The 23,511-nt window shown below is 35.1% G+C and overlaps 3 protein-coding genes across 3 annotated transcripts in view; all 3 read right to left on the reverse strand.

Annotated features, from left to right (window-relative positions):
• Nucleotides 1–863, reverse strand: part of LOC131132146 (mucin-2-like) — a 49,715-nt gene extending 48,852 nt beyond the window's left edge. The window contains exon 1 of the mRNA XM_058077493.1: nt 819–863. The gene's annotated coding sequence lies outside the window, so the exon portion shown is untranslated. The remainder of the gene's footprint in view (nt 1–818) is intronic.
• Nucleotides 864–1,854: 991 nt separating this feature from the next.
• Nucleotides 1,855–16,815, reverse strand: LOC131132207 (myoblast determination protein 1 homolog). Its single transcript, XM_058077619.1, has 4 exons — nt 16,694–16,815; nt 5,894–6,484; nt 3,832–3,904; nt 1,855–2,169 (listed from the first exon to the last, which is right to left on the reverse strand). Exons 2-4 carry the CDS (start codon nt 6,437–6,439, stop codon nt 1,976–1,978), a joined length of 813 nt encoding a protein of 270 aa, XP_057933602.1. The 5' UTR covers nt 6,440–6,484; nt 16,694–16,815; the 3' UTR covers nt 1,855–1,975.
• A 2,443-nt stretch (nt 16,816–19,258) lies between these two features.
• otog (otogelin) overlaps nt 19,259–23,511 on the reverse strand; it is an 81,883-nt gene continuing 77,630 nt past the window's right edge. Inside the window, exon 56 of the mRNA XM_058077618.1 lies at nt 19,259–21,870. Within this exon, the coding sequence (XP_057933601.1) occupies nt 21,670–21,870 (201 nt within the window). The 3' untranslated portion in view covers nt 19,259–21,669. The remainder of the gene's footprint in view (nt 21,871–23,511) is intronic.

The following is a 23,511-nucleotide window of genomic DNA, read 5'->3' on the forward strand; positions in this document are numbered from 1 at the left end:
AAACTCAATTTACTTGGGGGCCACTGGAGCTCGGGTCTGGATGAGACTGGATTATCCTCCCTATCCGTGTGGAAGTGGTAATTTTTTGGCTATTTAAGTTTAACGGAAATAACAACGGAACCTTGGTTAGAGTCGGGGTGTCTGACTCTAACCAAAAAAAAAGCTGACTGTATCATTTTTTTCCCATTACAAATCATATAAATCCAATTAAATCCACACCAGAAAGACAAAAATATTAACAAAAAAACAAATTTCTATACTTTAACATTCATAGTTCCTGGGGTCAGAAACAGGAAGTTCGTGTCCTTGTGACGTCACTTTGGGAATCACATCACCACTGAAGGCTCAATGTGCACACAAGCGTTCTAATCACTACAAAAAAATATAAAACAAATCGTATCATAACTTCAATACTGTACAATATGTGTTATCATATATAATAAATAATTGCAATATAGTATTTTTCATTATAATAATCAAAAGTAGTCTTAATCTTGCAATTCAAATAACTTAAATGTGTTATGTGTGTCAGTAAAATGGCACCGACTGGTAAACAAAAGATGATTTTACAATGCCTCACACCACAATAATTTTTAAATAATTAAATGTACCATTCATAGAACAGGCTGATATAAAAAAAAGCTACTAATAAAACGCTGCTAATGCTGTTAGCAACGAGATGCCAAACAAACACTCACCGATTCCGTAGTTGTAATCAAACACTACTCCTTTCAATACACCGACCACGTATTGTATAATGTTTAGACTTTTTTATGTCTAGACATTTGTAAACTTCAACAAAAACAACTTTTACGTACTTGTAGCGACACTTCACAAGCGTCTCTCACCGCTTCCGGTGTGTCATCTCTTCCGGACTACATATACACGACACTGATTGGCCGCGCATAATCACGTGATTTGGCGAGGCATTGTCACGTGACCTAATGACGTTACATCGCCGAGACATGGCACGCACGGTAAATTTAATTAATATTTATATTATTATTTATATAACTTTGTTTTCCATCTGTGTTACAGAGGTTTACTGTATGTAAAACTATTAGCAACGGATGCCATAATTTTGTTAGCAAGCTAGCTAGCTCTTTTTTTTAGAAGCTATAGTTTGTTTTGTTAATAAAAATATAATACATATACATATAATACACACATTAAGAACTGGATTTATTATTGGATTTTATTATATTATATTTATATATATTTATTGTATTTTCATTATATTTAGGCATTTTTATACTTGAAAATGTAGCCAAATGTACTTGATTGACATCATTATGTACGTAGGTTTTTTTTTTAAACACTTTATACATTCTTCTCAATCAGGCATTAACATGTCCTTATGTTCCTCTCGTAATTATTTATAATTTTAATGAACAACACAATAAATTATTAAGGCGTGTCTTGCTGGGTGTGGCTCTTTACTGTTCGGCTGTAGCGTTTTTGCGTCCTTGTTGAAGTGTGACTTTTTGGGGCTTTTTTTCCTCACACATTGACATTATTCTCGTAAGTGTATTACTTTTTTTCTCCGTAATTTACAATACGTCTTTTTTTTCTTGTAAATTTATGACTTCATTCTCCAAATTTTATATTATTACATTTTTCAATAATATACTCCAATAATATAATACTGTATAATATAATAATACTCCAATAATAATACTCCATCATATTATTCAACCACGAAACAGTGATGGTTTATTAATTACGATGTTTTTGAAAACAATGATAGATTGAAGCTGTGAAATTCAAAGTGCGGGGGATTACTGGATTGTTAAAAAAAAAACAGTTTGTCCCTCAGATTGTAATATTTCTTTAATAAATGTAAATCACTCATAAATTATTGATAAAATACGTAGCAAAAGGTTCATACATCTCAAAGCACAACTCTTATTTACAATTGTACACCTTCATTTTCTTCATAGTTTTGGGAGAAAATAGCGCTCGGTCCCATCAGTTTTCAGAGAGACTCGTAGATGCTGTTGGGTTCTTCAAAAAGTCCACAGCTCCAAGGGCTGTTCTGCGGGGATCCCGGCCCACGGGGAACCACGCTATCCCCCAGGGAGGCCACCCCCTGCTCCGTGGTAATGCGCTCCACTATGCTGGATAAACAGTCCAAACTTGAAAGCAGTGATGGCGTGGATTTGTTTAAATCTGGAACAAAAATTGAGAAAATAAGACAAAAATGTCAGTTTTATCATTACAGTATGACAAAACCTGTTTACGACCTTGTATCAGAGCCCTCTAGCCATAAAATAACACCCCTATAGTCACCGTTACTCTCCTACCAGCCAATATAGTAGACATTAGCCAGCCAATCACAGGGCACATATAGACAAACAACCATTCACACTCACATTCATACCTATGGACTAATTTGGAGTCGCTAATTAACCTAGCATGTTTTTGGAATGTGGGAGGAAACCGGAGTACCCGGAGAAAACCCACGCAAAATCCACACAGAGATGACCGAAGGTGGAATTGAACTCGGGTCTCCTAGCTGTGAGGCCTGCGCACTAACCACTCCACCACCGTGCAGCCATATTTTTATCATTACAGTATAAAAAAAAACCTGTTTACGACCTTGTATCAGTGCCCTCTAGCCATAAAATAACACCCCTATAGTCACCGTTACTCTCCGACCAGCCAATATAGTAGACATTAGCCAGCCAATCACAGGGCACATATAGACAAACAACCATTCACACTCACATTCGTACCTATGGACTAATTTGGAGTCGCTAATTAACCTAGCATGTTTTTGGAACGTGGGAGGAAACGCAAAGAAAACCCACGCATGCACGAGGAGAACATGCAAACTCGAGGGTGGAATTGAACTCGGGTCTCCTAGCTGTGAGGCCTGCACACTAACCACTTCCCCATCGTGCAGCCATATTTTTATCATTACAGTATAAAAAAAAAACTGTTTACAACCTTGTATCAGAGCCCTCCAGCCGTAAAATAACACCCCTATAGTCACCGTTACTCTCCTACCAGCCAATATAGTAGACATTAGCCAGCCAATCACAGGGCACATATAGACAAACAACCATTCACACTCACATTAATACCTATGGACGATTTTGGAGTCGCAAATTAACCTAGCATGTTTTTGGAACGTGGGAGGAAACGCGAAGAAAACCCACGCATGCACGAGGAGAACATGCAAACTCGAGGGTGGAATTGAACTCGGGTCTCCTAGCTGTGAGGCCTGCGCACTAACCACTTCTCCATCGTGCAGCCATATTTTCATCATTACAGTATAAAAAAAAACTGTTTACGACCTTGTATCAGAGCCCTCTAGCCATAAAATAACACCCCTACAGTCACCGTTACTCTCCTACCAGACAATATAGTAGACATTAGCCAGCCAATCACAGGGCACATATAGTCAAACAACCATTCACACTCACATTCATACCTATGGACAATTTGGAGTCGCTAATTAACCTAGCATGTTTTTGGAATGTGGGAGGAAACGCGGAGAAAACCCACGCATGCACGAGGAGAACATGCAAACTCGAGGGTGGAATCGAACTCAGGTCTCCCAGCTGCGAGGCCGGCGTGCTAACCACTTTCACACCGTGCAGCCCGGCTCAATCTAACATCTCAATGAAAACCAGGACAGGATGTTTTGGTCGCTCCTGAATAAGTTATGTAAAGCATTTAAGGGAGAATCTCTGAAAAGGCAGTCCAGGGTGTGCCCCGCCTCTCGCCCAAAGACAGCTGGGATAGGCTCCAGCACCTCCGCGACCCTCGTGAGGATAAGCGGTAGAAAATGAATGAATGAATGAATCTCTGAAAAGGGAAACTGACCATCGGCTGTCTGACCGCAGTAGAAAGCATCATAGGTTTCACTTCTGGTGGTGCATGGAGAGAAGAAATCCGCCTGGAGACAAAGACGACACCGTCAGTCAATAAACATTCACCTTGAATATCCAAATTGATTATGCTTTTTGCGCTTTTCTGACCTATTAATGTTGTTATAATGAATAATAATAATGAAGTTTCTATTATAATAATAAGAAGAAGAAGAAGAAGAAGAATGAAGTACATTTGGCAACCCTCCGCCGTACAGTCGCCCTCCAGTACTGGTAGCCCGGTCCCAGCCCGGGTAGGGCCGGCGCGCCTCGCCACCTACGCCCACGCGCGAGTCAAATAAGGACGGCACGGTGTTCGAGTGGTTAGCGCGCAGACCTCACAACTAGGAGACCCGAGTTCAATTCCACAGTGTGTGGAGTTTGCATGTTTTCCACCGTGCATGCGTGGGTTTTCTCCGGGTACTCCGGTTTCCTCCCAACATTCCAAAAAACATGCTAGGTTAATTAGCGGCTCCAAATTGTCCCATAGGTATGAATGTGAGTGTGAATGGTTGTTTGTCTATATGTGCCCTGTGATTGGCTGGCTAATGTTGCTCTCGGGGTAATTTTGGAAAGGTGTTCCAAGTTTTTGCCATTTGTGGAAAGTGGCTCTCGCTGTGGTTTGCTGGAGTCCCAAATCTTTAGAAATAGTAATGGTAAGGAAAACTATGAATGTCTAGAAAGTATAGAAAGTATAGAAATGTGTTTTTTGTTCATATTTTTGTCTTTCTGGTGTGGATTTAATTGGATTTATATGATTTATAATGGAAAAAATTGATACAGTTAGCTTTTTTTTTGGTTAGAGTCAGACACCCCGACTCTAACCAAGGTTCCGCTGTCATTGTAAGATGATGTTGGTTTAAATCAGGGGTCTCAAACACGCAACCCGTGGGCCAAATGCGGCCCGCAAGACACCAGTTTGAGGCCCCCGCCTTGATATGAAAGTTTTACGTTTAAAGTTTGATATGGATGCTGTATGGTATCATGTACCCAGAAAAAAATATTACGTTTGATTCATGTTCATGTTAAAGGTTAAATAACTGTTAATAGTTATCCTCCCTATCCGTGTGGAAGTGGTACGTTTTTGGCTATTTAAGTTGAAAGGAAATAACTTGAAGGCTACCGTTTAGGTCGCTAGCTCTCGAGTTTGTGAGTTAGCATGTGTCTCGAGACCCTGCAGTTGCGCAATATGTTGTAAATAAAAAGAGTATAAATGTGACTATAGTCGTGTTTTGTCATGTCTACAGGGCTCTAATAATGCTTTGTTCATTTTAATATGAAAAAAAATAATTTGTCTACCCGCCAACTATATGTGGTTTTTTAAGTTTTTATTATTTGACGTATTATTATTATTATTATATTTATTTATTACCGATTGATTTTCTTTATTCTTGATTTGTTTATTAATTTTTCATCTTATTTTGTGCAGAAAAATAAAAATGAAGATATTTGAGAACAGTGGAATGTTTTATCAGAGCTTTTATTGTCGAAAATCGGAACCAAAGCACTGAAAAAGTTTGTATATTTTTATGTTTTTAATAAATGCGTTGGCGGCACGGCGGTCTGGTGGTTAGTGCGCAGACCTCACAGCTAGGAGACCAGGGTTCGGTCCCCGCCCTCGGCCATCTCTGTGTGGAGTTTGCATGTTCTCCCCGTGCATGCGTGGGTTTTCTCTGGGTATTCCGGTTTCCTCCCACATTCCAAAAACATGCTAGGTTAATTAGCCACTCCAAATTGTCCATAGGTATGAATGCGAGTGTGAATGGTTGTTTGTCTATATGTGCCCTGTGATTGGCTGGCGACCAGTCCAGGGTGTACCCCGCCTCTCGCCCGAAGACAGCTGGGATAGGCTCCAGCACCCCCCGCGACCCTCGTGAGGAAAAAAGCGGTAGAAAATGAATGAATGAATAAATGCGTTTTTTTGTTTTTTTTGGAAAACCTGATGCGGCCCAGCCCCCCAGGTAAATTGAGTTTGAGACCCCTGAGACCCCCTACTTTTACCCGCCAAGAATACTCACCATTCCATCCGAGCAGTTGGAGTGCGGGCTGGAGGCGTCCGTGTCTCCGCCAAAGTGTTCGAGCACCGGGAAGAAGCCGTCATCCCCGTCCGACCTCAGCAGAGCCTGCAGGGACTCGATGTAGTGGATGGCGTTTCTTAGGATCTCCACCTTGGGGAGCCTCTGGTCGGGGTTGGCGGACGTGCAGCGTTTCAGGGTCTCGAAGGCGTCGTTGACCTTGCTCAGACGCCGTCGTTCCCTCATTGTCGCCGCTTTCCTCCGGTCTGCGTGCGTCGACTTCTTCTTGCAGGCTTTGCAGGCCCAGAGTAGACAGTTCCCCGTCTGGTGGGGGCCCCCCGGGGCCCTCACATGCGTGTCTTCCTCCCCGGCCACTGGGACTTCATGGTGGTAATGATAACTGAGATGGTTCATTGACTTCAGCTCCTCGACGTTGCTGAGTTTGGATTCCGTGTCGGGAAAAAAGTTCATGTCTCCGCTGCTGAAGCAGGGGTCGTCGTAGAGGTCGTCAGCGGAGGTGGGGGGGAAGGAAAAGTCATAGAGATCCATTTGTCTCAGCGGGGGAGTCTCACTTCAGATGTTCTCCTGGTGGATCTCAACATGGACGACAATCAAATCAAAAGGAAAAACCTCAACGTGCTTGAAGTGTCTAATGAGCAGCGACTGTGGAAGCTCACCTCCCCGGTGACTGCTTTTATAGCATTTGCATATGGGGCGGGGCTAAGGAGAGACTGGCCAATAAAATGGGGTTTGGTTACGTTTGTATAGGAAGGCTTGGTGAAGAACAACTAAAAGGAAACAACTTTTTTTTTTTTTTTTTGGACTGAACAAAATATTCTATGGAAGCCAATTTATTGTTTCCAATTAATTATTAAAATGGTCAAAATTATTAGATAAAAACGCATAATTATGAGATAGCAAAGTCATAAATATGAGATGAGAAAAGTTAAAATTACAGGATATAAAGTCTTAATTCTGACAAAAAATATCACAATTATGAGCTCATAATTATGAGATGAGAAAGAAGAAGAATTATGGTATATAAAGTCATAATTCTGACCAAAAAAAATCATAATTGTGACAGAGGAAAATCATAATTATGAGCTAAAAAGTCATAATTATGAAAGAAAAAATAAGTTAAAATTACGGGATATAAAGTCAGAATTTTGACCCAAAAAAATCATAATTGTGAGAGAGGAAAGTCATAATTATGACTTTTTAGGTCATAATTATGAGAGACAAAAACAAGTTAAAATTATGGGATATAAATTCATTATTCTGACGAAAAAAAAAATCACAACTGTGAGAGAGAACAGTTATAATTATGAGCTAAAAATTCATAATTATGAGCGAAAAAAGAGGGTTAAAATTACGGGATATAAAGTCATAATTCTGACAAAATATATCATAATTATGAGCTCATAATTATGAGATGAGAAGTTAAAATTATAGTGTATAAAGTCATAATTCTGACCAAAAAAAAATCATAATTGTGAGAGAGGAAAGTCGTAATTATGAGCTAAAAAGTCATAATTATGAAAGAAAAAAGAAGTAAAAATTACAGGATATAAAGTCAGAATTTTGACCCAAAAAAAAATCATAATTGTGAGAGAGGAAAAAAGAAGTTAATATTATGGGATATAAAGTCATAATTCTGACAAAAAAAAAAATCACAACTGTGAGAGAGAACAGTTATAATTATGAGCTAAAAATTCATAATTATGAGAGAAAAAATAAGTAAGATTACGGGATATAAAGTCATAATTCTGACAAAAAAAAAAACACAATTGTGACAGAGGAATGTCATAATTATGAGCTAAAAAGTCATAACTATGAGATGAGAAAGAAGTTAAAATTACGGGATATAAAGTCATAATTCTGACCAAAAAAATAATAACTGTGAGAGAGGAAAGTCATAATTATGAACTAGAAAGTCATAATTATAAAAGAAAAAATATGTTAAAATTACGAGATATAAAGTCATAATTCTGACAAAAAAAATCACAATTGTGAGAGAGGAATGTCATAATTATGAGCTAAAAATTCATAATTATGAGAGAAAAAATAAGTTAAAATTATGTGATATAAAGTCATAATTCTGACAAAAACACCATAATTGTGGGAGAGGAAAGTCATAATTATGATCTAAAAAGTCACAATTATGATATAAAAAATCATCATTATGACATTAAAAAGTCATACCTGTGAGATAGGAAAGTTATAATTTTTAACAAAAAAAATTCACAATTGCCAGATAAAAAATCATAATTATGAGACAAAAAGGCATAAGGTAAAATTTACAAAATAAAAAGTGAAAATTTTAAAAAAAATATTAAAAACATAATTATGACATTAAAAAAAAACTTTTTCAAATGTACAAATAATTGCATGTAAATTGTCGGTAAATGGATTTGAATAGAGTAACCAGAGCCTGGACAAGCATGGCGGCTGCTAAGTGCTTCAGTCTAGCGTCCCACCGAGCGGGTCACAAGGTCATGAGATTGTCTCTGATCTGAGGAGGACAAGCACCCCTATCCCCCCCCTCCCCACTTGGGGGGGGGGGGGGGGAGTGGGGGGGTCATCCCTGGACAACAGTTTAAGAAGACAATTTGTCTGAACAGGTGACCTGATCCAAACTCACTGACACATTTACTTTTCATTTGTTTTAAGGGTTCATTTGAAGTTCTCATTGTTTTGTGGAAGTGGTATTAGGTATTATAAGATTTGTGACAACGTCTGATGGTGGTTTGTTGACAAGTTAGTTGCTGCCCAGTCTCACCCAGACACAGGGTCGATAGCCTTATTAAATGAATGCATGTTGCCAGTATTTACAGTCATTTTTTCTTCCGGGTTTGTTTCGCAATACGTGATTCAGAGTCACCACAGTGATGACGCAACACCAGGAGCCTTTTTTTGCATCATCCCAAAAATTGCTGTGTTTTTTTTTTCTATGTAGAAAGTGAGTTTTTCATGCAGGGGTGTCCACAACAAGGGCCACATAGTGAATCAGAAAAGCACCATAGTCCCCCGTATTGCGATTTACACTATAAATATTAGACCTACATAATGTTAGCATGCTAGCATTGCCCTAGAGACATGATATAACACCCCTATAGTCACCTTTACACTCCAATTACCCAACATTAGAGACATAATGACATACTAAGTAAGACTCGTGCTCATGTGTGTTGCTGTAAATGTGTTCCTGAGTGGGGGGATGGGGGGGGGGGGTCGGACAGGAAGTGGCGTTGGGGGTTCGGGATTGAGACACATATAGACAAACAATCATTCACACTCATATTCATACCTTATGGATAATTTGGGATCGAACTTGGGTCTACTGAGCCGTGTGGCCTGCGCGCTAACCACTTGTCCACCGTGCAGCCCGTCACTATTTTCTATGACGGATTATTGTGCCTGTTGTGAGATCGGGCGAGCCAGCCAATAACAGGGCACATATAGGCAAACAACCATTCACACTCATATTCATACCTTATGGATAATTTGGGTTTGAACTCTGGCTAGCTGTGTGGCCTGCACGCTAACCACTTGTCGACCGTGCAGCACGTCACTATTTTCTATTGTGTGGAGGGGTCGGACAGGAAGTGGCGTTAAGGTTCGGGATTGAGATGATGGATTATTGTGCCTATTGTGCCTGTTTGGGATCGAACTTGGGTCTCCTAGCCGTGTGGCCTGCGCGCTAACCACTTGTCCACCGTGCAGCCCGTCACTATTTTCTATGACGGATTATTGTGCCTGTTGTGAGATCATTGAAAGCTGCAATTAAAGCCAAGAAAGTCACTTCATTTCATTTATTTTCTACTGCTTATTGTGCTGGAGCCTATCCCAGCTGTCTTCGGGCGAGCCAGCCAATCACAGGGCACATATAGACAAACAACCATTCACACTCACATTCATTTTTTTTTTCACACTCACATTCATACCTTATGGATAATTTGGGATTGAACTCGGGTCTCCTAGCTGCGTGGCCTGCACGGTAACCACTCGACCACCGTGCAGCCCGTCACTATTTCTATTTCCCAGTGTCGATGACTGTGACAAGAGTGACAATAACGTCGTGATTCATCGGTCGGCTTGTGATACTCAGCTGCTAATGTGAAGTAGTTCAGTCCAATGTGAATTGCATCACTCCTCGGCATGCTGGTCATCATACTTGGATGAGTGTGATGCCTGGAAACAATCCTCCCCCTGCTCTCATTCACACACCGCTGGCTTCCATTGGAGTGAGCGGGGCCCTTCGTGTCGCCCCCCCCCCCCCCCCACCGTCCCCCACTCAGCTTCCCTTGGAATTGATTCACTGCTGCTGCTGCGCTCAGCATATTCAGCATGAGATGAGAAATAAGTTAAAATTATGGTATATAAAGTCATAATTCTGCCCAAAAAAATCATAATTTTGAGCTAAAAAGTCAAAATTACAAAAGAAAAAAGATGTTAAAATTACGGGATATAAAGTCATAATTCTGACCAAAAAAAACATAATTGTTAGAGAGGAAAGTCAGAATTATTACCTAAAAATTCATAATTATGAGAGAAAAAATAAGTTAAAATTACGGGATATAAAGTCATAATTCTGACAAAAAAAATCAGAACTGTGAGAGAGGAAAGTTATAATTATGAGCAAAAAAATCATAATTATGAGAGAAAAACTAAGTTACAATTACGGGATATAAAGTCATAATTCTGACAAAAAAAATCAGAACTGTGAGAGAGGAAAGTTATAATTATGAGCTAAAAAGTCATATTTATAAAAGAAAAAAGATGTTCAAATTACAGAATATAAAGGCATAATTCTGACAAAAAAAATCATAATTGTGAAAGAGGAGAGTCATAATTATGAGCTGAAAAGTCATAATTACGAGAGAAAAAAAGAAGTTAAAATTACGGGATATAAAGTCATAATTCTAACAAAAAAAATTAGAACTGTGAGAGAGGAAAGTTATAATTATGAGCAAAAAAGTCATAATTATGAGAGAAAAAAGAAGTTAAAATTACCTGATATAAAGTCATAATTCTGACAATAAAAAGTAAAAGCTGTGAGAGAGGAAAGTCATAATTATGAGCTAAAAAGTCATAATTATAAAAGAAAAAAGATGTTCAAATTACAGGATATAAAGTCATAATTCTGACAAAAAAAATCATAATTGTAAAAGAGGAGAGTCATAATTATGAGCTGAAAAGTCATAATTACGAGAGAAAAAAAGAAGTTAAAATTACGGGATATAAAGTCATAATTCTAACAAAAAAAATTCAGAACTGTGAGAGAGGAAAGTTATAATTATGAGCAAAAAATTCATAATTATGAGAGAAAAAGTAAGTTAAAATTACGGGGTATAAAGTCATAATTCTGACAAAAAAATCTGAACTGTGAGAGAGGAAAGTTATAATTATGAGCTAAAATGTCACAATTATAAAAGAAAAAAATATGTTAAAATTACAGCATATAAAGTCATAATTCTGACAAAAAAAATCATAATTGTAAAAGAGGAAAGTCATAATTATGAGCTGAAAAGTCATAATTATGAGAGAAAAAAATAAGTTAAAATTACGGGATATAAAGTCATAATTCTGACGAAAAAATCAGAACTGAGAGAGAGGAAAGTTATAATTATGAGCTAAAAAGTCAAAATTACAAAAGAAAAAAAATGTTAAAATTACAGGATATAAAGTCATAATTGTGACAAAAAAATAATAACTGTGAGAGAGGAAAGTCATAATTATGAGCTAAAAAGTCAAAATTACAAAAGAAAAATGATGTTACAATTACAGGATATAAAGTCATACTTCTGACCAAAAAAAATCATAATTGTGAAAGAGGAAAGTCATAATTATGAGCTGAAAAGTCATAATTATGAGAGAAAAAAAGAAGCTAAAATTACGGGATATAAAGTCATAATTCTGACAAAAACATCATAATTGTGTGAGAGGAAAGTTATAATTATGATCTAAAAAGTCAAAATTACAAAAGAAAAAAGATGTTACAATTACAGGATATAAAGTCATAATTCTGACAAAAAAAATCATAATTGTGAAAGAGGAGAGTCATAATTATGAGCTGAAAAGTCATAATTATGAGAGAAAAAAGAAGTTAAAATTACAGGATTTAAAGTCATAATTCTTACAAAAAAATGATAATTGTAAAAGAGGAAAGTCATAATTATGAGCTGAAAAGTCATAATTATGAGAGGAAAAAATAAGTTATTCTGACCAAAAAAAAATCATAATTGTGGGAGAGGAAAGTCCTAATTATGAGCTAAAAAGTCATAATTATGATATAAAAATGCATCATTACAAGACAAAAAATAATAATCATCGCGACATTGAAAAGTCATAATTTTTCAACAAAAAATTCACAATTGCCAGATAAAAATTCATAATTATGAGACAGAAAGGCATAAGGTAAAATTTACAAAATGTACTGCTGCTGCTGCTCTCGGCATGTTCTCCTCTGGTAAGGTAGAACATTCCCAATTCCCTTTTTTTTTTAAGTAAAAATGTGTCCCTGTTGTTGTTTCTTTGTTCAATGTAAACAAACATTGAATAAATCTTCCCGTGTCAGCAACCTGACCATCAAAGCTTAAATGAGGAAACCATAAAAGCTCAATCAGGTCTGATATCCTGTGAGACGACAAATTGGGACTTGCAGGAAGGGACGGATCTTGATGAGGATTCCAGATGGTGTGAATCCCATCCCATGATGAGTCCAAGTCTGGGTTGGAAGGCGGGGGTCCACTGTGGGCCTCATAGTGAAAATATTAAAATTTTAACTTTTTTTCACTAGCATATAACTTTTGTCCTTTAATATTTTGACTTTATTTTTGTAAAATTACAGCATTTTTTTTCAATTTCTGCTGTTACTGTGTGTTTTTAAATTTAAAGTCATAATTATGACTTCATTCTCTAAATATTATAACATTTTTCAAAACCAAATTTTCTTTGTTTCTCATAATATTTTCACTTTTTTTAGGAATTTAACATTTTAGCTCTATGCTAATAAAATCATATTATTTTCCCTCATAATATTAAAAGTGAAACTTTTAAAAATCTGTCTTTTTTCTGTTAATATTTTGAGTTTATTCTTTTCATTTCTTTTCTGCTGTTTGTTTTAATTTTCCAAGTATTTCAAATTGTTTCTTGTAAATTTTCTTCTCATAATTATGATTTCATTTCGATAATACATTGACTTCTTAAATTTAACTTTATGCTCCTAAAATGATGTTATTTTCCCTTGTAATATTACAACATTATTTGTGTAAAAATACCACTTATTTATTGTTAGAATACATATTTTTTTTCTTAGTATTTTGACTTTATTCTTGTTAAATTACTGTCAATAGTATATTAATACCATACTGTCAATATTATTAATTAATTAACAGTATAATATTATTATAATAATAATTAATATATAATTAATATAATAATATAATATTATTATAATAATAATTAATATATAATTAATATAATGATATAATATTATTATAATAAACAGTATAATATTATTATAATAATAATTAATATAATAATATAATATTATTATATTAATTATTATTATTATATTATTATTAAAATATTATTATTATATTAATTATATTTATATTATATTTATTATATTATTATATTAATTATATAAATATTATTAATTATTATTATAATAATATTATTATAATAATATTATTATAATAATAATTAATATATAAATAATATAATGATATAATATTATTATAATAATATTATACTGTCAGAATATTACAAGAAAACAAAAAGAATACAGTTTAAAAAGGGGAAAAAATAGGTTGTTGAAAAAGTGATAATATTATGTAAAGCAAGAGGAAAATTCACAAAGATTATTGAAAAAAAAAGTTGAAAATTTTGGAAAATTAAAAAAAAAAAGCAAAATTATGGGGGGAAATACGCAAAACATGAGGTTAGTAGTAATAATCTTCTTTTTCACGTTTATGACCGAGGTGACACAGATGAATAAAAAGATTCCATTATTGGTTGTATCATGTACTGACCCCCTCGAAGTGCACACAGCTGCCGCGAGGCGTACGAATGGCGAGGCGGAAGCGGGAGTTAGACAGGTGCGCAACTTGTCCCCCCCCCCCCTCCCCCCCACTGACAGGTGGAACAACGTCGCAGTTGGTACTGCGAACGACTACTTCCTGTTGTCTAAGTGAGGCGCTTGACCTTTGGGTACTTTGTGAGTGACCCGAGTGTCAGCCGCTGCTCTAATAGGACGTATTTAGCCCGCTGGGACGCGCACGGGCAGATTGTTTTTACATCTTTCTTTTTCTGACCGCCGATGTCAGCAGATTGTTCCTTGGGATCCCGCCATGATGATGACATGGCAACTTTGGTTTCGCACGCAATCACTGTGTAATGCTAACCTTATTTCAACTACTACTTTAGCATACTGTAAAGATATGAAACGTATCATATCTATTAGTAATTAAATTGAATAAAAAAAAAACTCATGGCAAAACAGGAAGGTGGTGATGTCATGGTGTCTTTGGAAACATCTTCAATGAAGGTAAAAGTCATGTTCATTTATCCCTTTTATTCATAATTGCTTCATGCATATAAACCAAAATTATATTAAATTTTATCATAATATTATTACTTTATTTGCATACATTTTTTGTGTTAGAATACAACTTTTTTCTGTTAATATTTTGACTTTTTTGTCCAATAATTACCATTACTTCATTAATGCAACAGACGGGGTTATAATAGTCCCCCACTTTTATTTTTTAAATATTTTTATTTTATTGTCATAAAATTTGTGGAGTTTTTTTTATTATTTAAATTATTATTATATATTATTCAAATTATTATTTTTTTAAATTATTATTATTTCCAACAATTTCATCTTTATTTTTGTACGTTTTCTTCTTGTAATTATGACTTTATTTCCATAAAATTTTGACTTTATTCTCATAAAATTACTGCTGTTCCTTTCCATTTCTGTTTTTTTTTAAATTACATTTTCCAAATAATTACACTTTTTTTCTTTTCATACCTTTTTCCATAATATTTTGACTTTATTCTTGTAACATTATAACCTAATTTTTAAAAAAAATCATATTTATTTGCTGTTTTTGTTTGCGTTTGAAAATATAATTATTTATAAAAGGTATTTAATGTTTGTCTATATGTGCGCTGTGATTGGCTGGCAACCAATCCAGGGTGTACCCCGCCTCTCGCCCGAAGACAGCTGGGATAGGCTCCAGCACCCCCTGCAACCCTAAGAATAAGCGGTATAAAAAGTTTTTTGGTATTGTTAATATTGTGTGTGGCAGAGAAGAGAGGAAACCTCAAATAATTCTGGCCACCTGAGCAGGAGAAGGAGGGGGAAGTGATTTAATTAGGGAACACCTGTGAGCATGAAGAGAACAAAGGGCAGAGTAAAAGGAGATTCAGCGTGTGAAGTGAGAGTGGAAAAGAAAGGAGACGATCAGAACTAAGAGCAGATTATTTTTAAGTCATTCAAGACACTAATCGAACAAGGAATGAACTCAAGTAAATGTGGAAACTGAAGGAGAAACTGAGACAAGACAAATTATCAGCGGTAAAGAAGAAAGTTTCTTGAAGCAGGTTGGATCTGAGGCTCTGTTGGACCTGCTGTCCGTGGCTGTTTTGTCCCTCCTCTTTTGTCGGCAAAAGCTAAGTCTGGTCTCCTTCCCTTGACTCTCCTGGCTTCCTCCATTTTCCTTTCTCCTCACATTCCCCTTACCTTCTGGTTTCCTCAGCTCCTGGAACATTACAGCTCCCAACCCATACACCTACACTAATCATTGCCCCTTCTTTCATATCGAACTGGACGGAACTGATTGTGAAAGGACTTGTGAACTATTTAACCCCCCTGCAAACACTACACACACACATACACATACACACACACACTCCCACGCCTCACGGAGAGAACAGACTATCTGGGTTCCTAATTCATCGAATTTAATTAATGGACATTTAATTTATTTTTTGTGAATCCGCTTTTGAGTTTGCAGTAGATTATTTTGTGAATATGAATTTTTTCATTATGAGAATTTGAGGGATTTTTTCTGTGATTACATGAAATGCAAATGATGATTTGAATAATTTGAATGTTCTTTTTCTGGATTTGAATATATAAGTTATATTGACTTGGAGTATCTTATGTATTTTTTTTATTCACTTCTGTAGCACAGGTTAGGCTAGCCGGATGAATAAATCCAAAGGTTATCTTGTTAATTGACAGGTCAGTTTATCTTTTCCCTGTCTGGCGCCCAACCATTGTTCCTATTTGTAATCGTTTTGATACCTTTGGTAAAAGCCTACGCTACATGTGTTATGGTTGTTTAGATATTCGAGTTGCCGCAAAAGGAAAAAAAATATTTGTAATTGGGAAGTAGTTGGGAACTGATATTTACCTGTAACTTATCTATGTTCTACCGCTGATGACTGAAGAATGGACAAAGGCGGAAAGTGTTTTTTTTATGATGAAAGACAGGAGTCTAATCTTTTTTTGGTTGCCATGTTTACATCAATATTCTTTTTTCTTTGAAAAATCTGTCAAAATCGTCTAAAATGGCCGCTAAAAAAAGGGGCTATTTGTCTCACAATGCACGCAAAACTGAGGCAAAATTTGGTATAAATGTTAAAACGATACTATTATGAACCTTTTCATTGGGATTTGGTCTTGAGAACAGATCAGGTACCGTTCTCCTGTGAGCGGGTCAAAGGTTAAATCAATTCAACGGACTCTCTCTATCAGCTCCTGCTGTGACAAAGCCATCAGCTTACTTCCTGTCCAGGGGACAAATGTCCAGCGCTCCCTCTCTCTCTCTCTCTCTCTCTCTCTTTCCCTCTATGGTGGACGCGGTCTGGCCTTGTCGTCAGCAGCCTCTGACATTGGGATGTTTTTCCACTCCTCCTTCTCATGGATGTAAATCAGGAGCGTCGCAGGGACTCGGTTCAAAGACGCCGCGTGAACTGGAGCAGAGACAGAAGTGCTGACATCACTGACGGGTTGCTGTATGGCGAGGGGGTGTGTCCACAGAATATTAGGGACCTTGATTGGATTAGACTTCCATCAGAAAAAAGTTTACCACTTTTTTTTACTTCTTTAGTAGCAGTTTTTGTGAAAAGATACACTTTGACACAAATTTAGCCATATTCTATATTAACTCCGGGCTCATACTTACGACATAATCTGTTGCGATCCGTTACCTAATGTAGTAAACATAATAAAGAGTAAATGAGCCATTTAAAACATAAATGATATCCATGTTGGTGTGTTGTTGTTCTGGCGCCATGCAACATTACAGTAACATTAGTGACACCTGGTGACTAAAGTAGAATACTACATTTCATCAACATCATTGGTTGTTAGCTTTTTTTTTTTCATTTTTATACTTGAAAATGCTTCATTTAGGACAAAAATATGTAACATATACTAATAGTAGATCATATTTTCCATTCATATCTTCTATTATTAAATCTGGTAAATGAGGAAGGGACAACTGATTTAATAATACTTGATAAACATTTATGAAGGCTAACACAACCTGCTAGCTTATTTCTTCGTCGACATTAAGCTAACAATAGTCATTGTTAGCTTAAACAAAAAATATGTAACATATACTAATAGTAGACCATATCTTACATTTATATCTTCTATCTTCTATTATTAAATATGGTAAATGAGGGAGGGACTACTGATTTAATAATACTCGATAAACATTTATGAAGGCTAACACAACCTGCTAACACTCTGCTAGCTAATTTTTCTTCGTCGACATTAAGCTAACAATAGTCATTGTTAGCTTAAACAAACATATGTAACATATACTAATAGTAGACCATATCTTACATTCATATCTTCTATCTTCTATTATTAAATCTGGTAAATGAGGGAGGGACAACTGATTTAATAATATTTGATAAACATTTATGAAGGCTAACACAACCTGCTAACACTCTGCTAGCTAATTTTTCTTCGTCGACATTAAGCTAACAATAGTCATTGTTAGCTTAAACAAAAATATGTAACATATACTAATAGTAGACCATAACTTACATTCATATCTTCTATCTTCTATTATTAAATCTGGTAAATGAGGGAGGGACAACTGATTTAATAATACTTTAGATAAACATTTATGAAGGCTAACACAACCTGCTAACACTCTGCTAGCTTATTTCTTCATAGACATTAAGCTAACAATAGTCATTGTTAGCTTAAACAAAAATATGTAACATATACTAATAGTAGACCATATCTTACATTCATATCTTCTATTATTAAATCTAGAAAATGGGGGAGGGACAAATGATTTAATAATACTTGATAAACATTTATGAAGGCTACCACAACCTGCTAACACTCTGCTAGCTTATTTCTTCGTCGACATGAAGCTAACAATAGTCATTGTTAGCTTAAACAAAAATATGTAACATATACTAATAGTAGACCATATCTTACATTCATATCTTCTATCTTCTATTATTAAATCTGGTAAATGAGAGAGGGACAACTGATTAAATAATACTTTAGATAAACATTTTTGAAGGCTAACACAACCTGCTTAACACTCTGCTAGCTTATTTCTTCGTCGACATGAAGCTAACAATAGTCATTGTTAGCTTAAACAAAAATATGTAACATATACTAATAGTAGACCATATCTTACATTCATATCTTCTATCTTCTATTATTAAATCTGGTAAATGAGAGAGGGACAACTGATTTAATAATACTTTAGATAAACATTTATGAAGGCTAACACAACCTGCTAACACTCTGCTAGCTTATTTCTTCGTCGACATTAAGCTAACAATAGTCATTGTTAGCTTAAACAAAAATAAGTAACTTATACTAATAGTAGACCATATCTTACATTCATATCTTCTATCTTCTATTATTAAATCTGGTAAATGAGAGCGGGACAACTGATTTAATAATACTTTTGATAAACATTTATGAAGGCTAACACAACCTGCTAACACTCTGCTAGCTTATTTCTTCGTCGACATTAAGCTAACAATAGTCATTGTTAGCTTAAACAAAAATATGTAACATATACTAATAGTAGACCATATCTTACATTCATATATTCTATCTTCTATTATTAAATCTGGTAAACGAGGGAGGGACAACTGATTTAATAATACTTTAGATAAACATTTATGAAGGCTAACACAACCTGCTAACACTCTGCTAGCTTATTTCTTCGTCGACATTAAGCTAACAGGTTCATTTCCACAACACACAAACCAGCTAAGCTATAAAATACCGGGTCACATATTGACAACCTTTACATTTTGCTCTCTTCTCTCACCTTTATCTTTTCTTTTTTTTGACAACAAGACTTCATTATAATTGGTAGTAGAAGTATAGTTTGAATCAATCTGCTGTCACAACTTCCGACCGACTAGTAGTGGACCAAACCATTTTATGTAGCGGGGGTGTATATGGGTGTTCAGCCAATATTGAGGCTTACTTTTGGTCAATTTGGATACTTAACTGTTACTACCAAATACAATATATTTGTTTTAATGAATTTCTTACTGTATATATTAAAAAAAAATCACAGCCACAAACCAAAATATTGTTTCCTATTTATCGGGATCCCTGTTAGTCAAGGCAACTTGGAATTGTCCTAACTGGTCTCCCTTTAATGAAGGATTGTAGCGTTAAGAACAAGTGAAAGATTCTGCTCCAAAAGAATGAAACTCAAGAAGTAAGAAAAGTAACTGTTGGCAGTCCTAGAAGTCGTTGACGGCATTATATAATTTGCATATAATTTGCATATTCAGTTGTAAAATGTGTATGAAACAAAAATACTGCCTTGTAAAAATTCAAGTTGGGGATGTGCTTGTTTTTGGCGACATCTAGCGGCCACAAATTGTTGCACTTCCAACACAAACACTTTCCAACTCAATTATTATTCATGACAAGTTGCTTTAAACGTGTATTAATTACACCAATGTCAGACTTTAAAAGTAAATAAAACCAAAAGTGGTGACAAGGCCATTTACACATTTATTCTTTATCCATCTCCAATAAATTAATAAAGTGCTCCGCATACAGCTGGATTCAAATCAGTTAACTCACTATTGTTCATGTTATATAGTATAGATTGATTATAGTGAAAAATATTTTACTATTTAATTGGAATGTTAATATTAATCGCGGTTAATTGGTTCCAGACCCGGCCGTGATAAGTGAATTAATATAATGTAATATTTTTGTTGTTAGAGTCTAGAAAAAACTGACTTTTTAAACATTAGAGCTCTCTTGAAATGACATAACACCCCTATGTTCACTCGAGAGTCTTGTGTGTGTTGAAATAAATGTGTTTTTCGGATTAGTGGACAGGAAGTGAGTTTTAGCTGGATGATTGCATCAACAGTAGACTGTATTTAAACTGTATATAAACATTGTAAACATTTGAACTTTACGTTACTAAAATTTGACTTCTTCTCTTAAAATGTTGACTTTATTCTGGTAAAATTAGAGCTGTTTTTTTGTCATTACTGCTGCTGTTTTTTTCTCTTTCTTCATGTAAATTTTTTTTTATTTATTATGTGATTATCGTAAATGTACACATTTTTTTTTCTTAATTCTTATTTTTGTTGTTTTTATTTGTGTAAATTTGTCTTTTTAAGTTACATTTTTGTGACATTATTGTGATTATTGTGACATTATTATTCCCGCATCATTCTTTTTTTTAATTAATTAGACTTTATTACTTTTTCCACAAATTAATTTACACAAAATGATGTTATTTTGTTCCTTTTTGATAATATTATAAATCAATATTTCAACTTCATGCTCCTAAAATGACATTATTTTTCCTCATAATTTTAAGATGTGATTATCGTAAATGTACAAATTTTACTTATTTTTGTTGTTTTTATTTGTGTACATTTGTCTTTTTAAGTTACATTTTTGTGACATTATTGTGATTATTGTGACATTATTGTGACTTTATTCCCGCATCATTTTTTTTTTAATTAATTAGATTTTTCTTACTTTTTCCGCAAATTAATTTACACAAAATGACGTTATTTTGTTCCTTTTTGATAATATTATAAATCAATATTTCAACTTCATGCTCCTAAAATTGACATTATTTTTTACGTACAACTTTTTTTTTCTTAATTCTTATTTTTGTTGTTTTTATTTGTGTAAATTTGTCTTTTTAAATTACATTTTTACATTAAAAAAAAAAAACACTTCACTTTTTACATTTTATTATGTCTTGTCTTCCCAGCGCCGGTGCGCCAAGGAAAAGGAAAGCCATGCAATCACCATGCAAGTGAAAATAAACATCATACAAACGCACATCGACATTGGCCGCCTTTTTTTTTTTTTTTTTTTTTTAGTCCCAGCTGCTCGACGGCGATGAGGATTTGAACGCTAGAAGGTAACCCGAGCGCCGCCATGATGGATTTTCTTAACTTAAGTCATGCTTTCGTGGGTTTTATTGGCTACTTCTTGTGACTGTGTTGATTTCTATCCCTGCAAAGTAAATCTGTCTCTAGTAACCCGAGAGGTCAGAGGTCAAATGTCATAGTGCCATGTGTGTGTGTGTGTGTGTTTGTGTGTGTGTGTGTGTGTGTGTTTACAGCTGCCACCGAGGCACAACTGCAGTCGTTACTTCCCTGCCAGAGAAGCAATGCAATTTACAGTATTGTACATACAGTACATTGTGTAGCGGAGTGGCGGGGGGGCGGGGGGGGGGGGGGGGGGGTGGTCGGCGGCCATAGTTGCTCTAAGTCCACTGGCAGGAGCAGTCGGTGGGCTCCTGAATGGCGTAGCTGACCCAGGTGGAGTTGCCGCTGCAGTAGAGCTGCACCGAGCGCCGCTGCAGGCCCATCTCTCGGCAGCACTTGCAGAAGCGAGCGTACGTGTTGATGTTGTAGTTGTAGATGCTGGCCGACGGGCACTTCCCGTCACATGACACGATGTTCACCTGCAGCACAGAACAACAACAACAAGACGTTTGGCGGAAGAATTATTGGCGCTATAATTACAGTTATAATATATTTCGGTATATTATGTATTGATGGACGTTAATTATGGGTACTGATAATTATGGGCCTGATATCAGTATAAAAACACAATCATGAAAAACAATATTTGATTAGAAAATTTCTAGTTGGAGGGGTGCTCACCTTGATGTTTTTGGAAATTTTTCAAAAATTTCTTAAATTTTTTTTTTTAATTTTCTGCTCATAATATTATCATAATAATATATATCCCTAAAATGTATATAAGCAGGCACCAATATGAGTAAAAAAATAAAAAAATAAAAAAAAAATACTGTAGCGTTTTCCCATAATGCATTGCATCCAAGCAAAGCATTCATTGGTGCCTGCCAGGATGCTGCAATTACGTCAGCCTCCCTCCATCCAATGTTGTAAACCGAGGATTACCTATAGTTAAATAAAATAAAATCACAATACACTACATAGTTATACATATTTCAATAAAAAAAATGTATCTCACCTTGATGTTTTTGGAAATTTTTCAAAAATTTCTTAATTTTTTTTTTTTTATTTTCTGCTCATAATATTATCATAATAATATATATCCCTAAAATGTATATAAGCAGGCACCAATATGAGTAAAAAAATAAAAAAATAAAAAAAAATACTGTAGCGTTTTCCCATAATGCATTGCATCCAAGCAAAGCATTCATTGGTGCCTGCCAGGATGCTGCAATTACGTCAGCCTCCCTCCATCCAATGTTGTAAACCGAGGATTACCTATAGTTAAATAAAATAAAATCACAATACACTACATAGTTATACATATTTCAATAAAAAAAATGTATCTCAGCTTGATGTTTTTGGAAATTTTTCAAATTTCTTAAAAAAAATTTTGTTAATTTTCTGCTCATATTATCATCATAAAAATATGTATTCCTAAGCAGGTACCAATATTTGTAAAAAAAAAAAAAAAAAAATACTGTAGAGTTTTCCCATAATGCATTGCATCCAAGCAAAGCATTCATTGGTGCCTGCCAGGATGCTGCAATTACGTCAGCCTCCCTCCATCCAATGTCGTAAACCAAGTATTATCTATAGTTAAATAAAATAAAAGCACAATACACAACATAAGTACTTAAAAATTTCTAGTTGGAGGGGTGTTTATGGTATCTCAAGAAGTTATACATATTTCAAGAAAAAAATGTATCTTAGCTTGATGTTTTTGGAAAATTTTCAAAAATTTCTTTAAAAAAAATTGTTAATTTTCTGCTCATAATATTTTCATAATAATATGTATTCCTAAAATGTATATAAGCAGGTACCAATATGAGTAAAAGAAAACTACTACTACTACTGTAGCGTTTTCCCATAATGCATTGCAGCCAATTATGTCAGCTGCCAGTCCAGAAACAACAAGACGTTTGGCGGAAGAATTATTGGCGCTATAATTGCAGTTATAATATATTTCGGTATATTATGTATTGATGGACGTTAATTATGGGTACTGGTAATTATGGGCCTGATATCAGTATAAAAATACAATCATGAAAAACAATATTTTATTAGAAAATTTCTAGTTGGAGGGGTGCTCACCTTGATGTTTTTGGAAATTTTAAAAAAAT

This window comes from Doryrhamphus excisus, chromosome 7 (genome assembly GCF_030265055.1).
Source record: "Doryrhamphus excisus isolate RoL2022-K1 chromosome 7, RoL_Dexc_1.0, whole genome shotgun sequence".
Lineage (NCBI taxonomy): Eukaryota > Metazoa > Chordata > Actinopteri > Syngnathiformes > Syngnathidae > Doryrhamphus > Doryrhamphus excisus.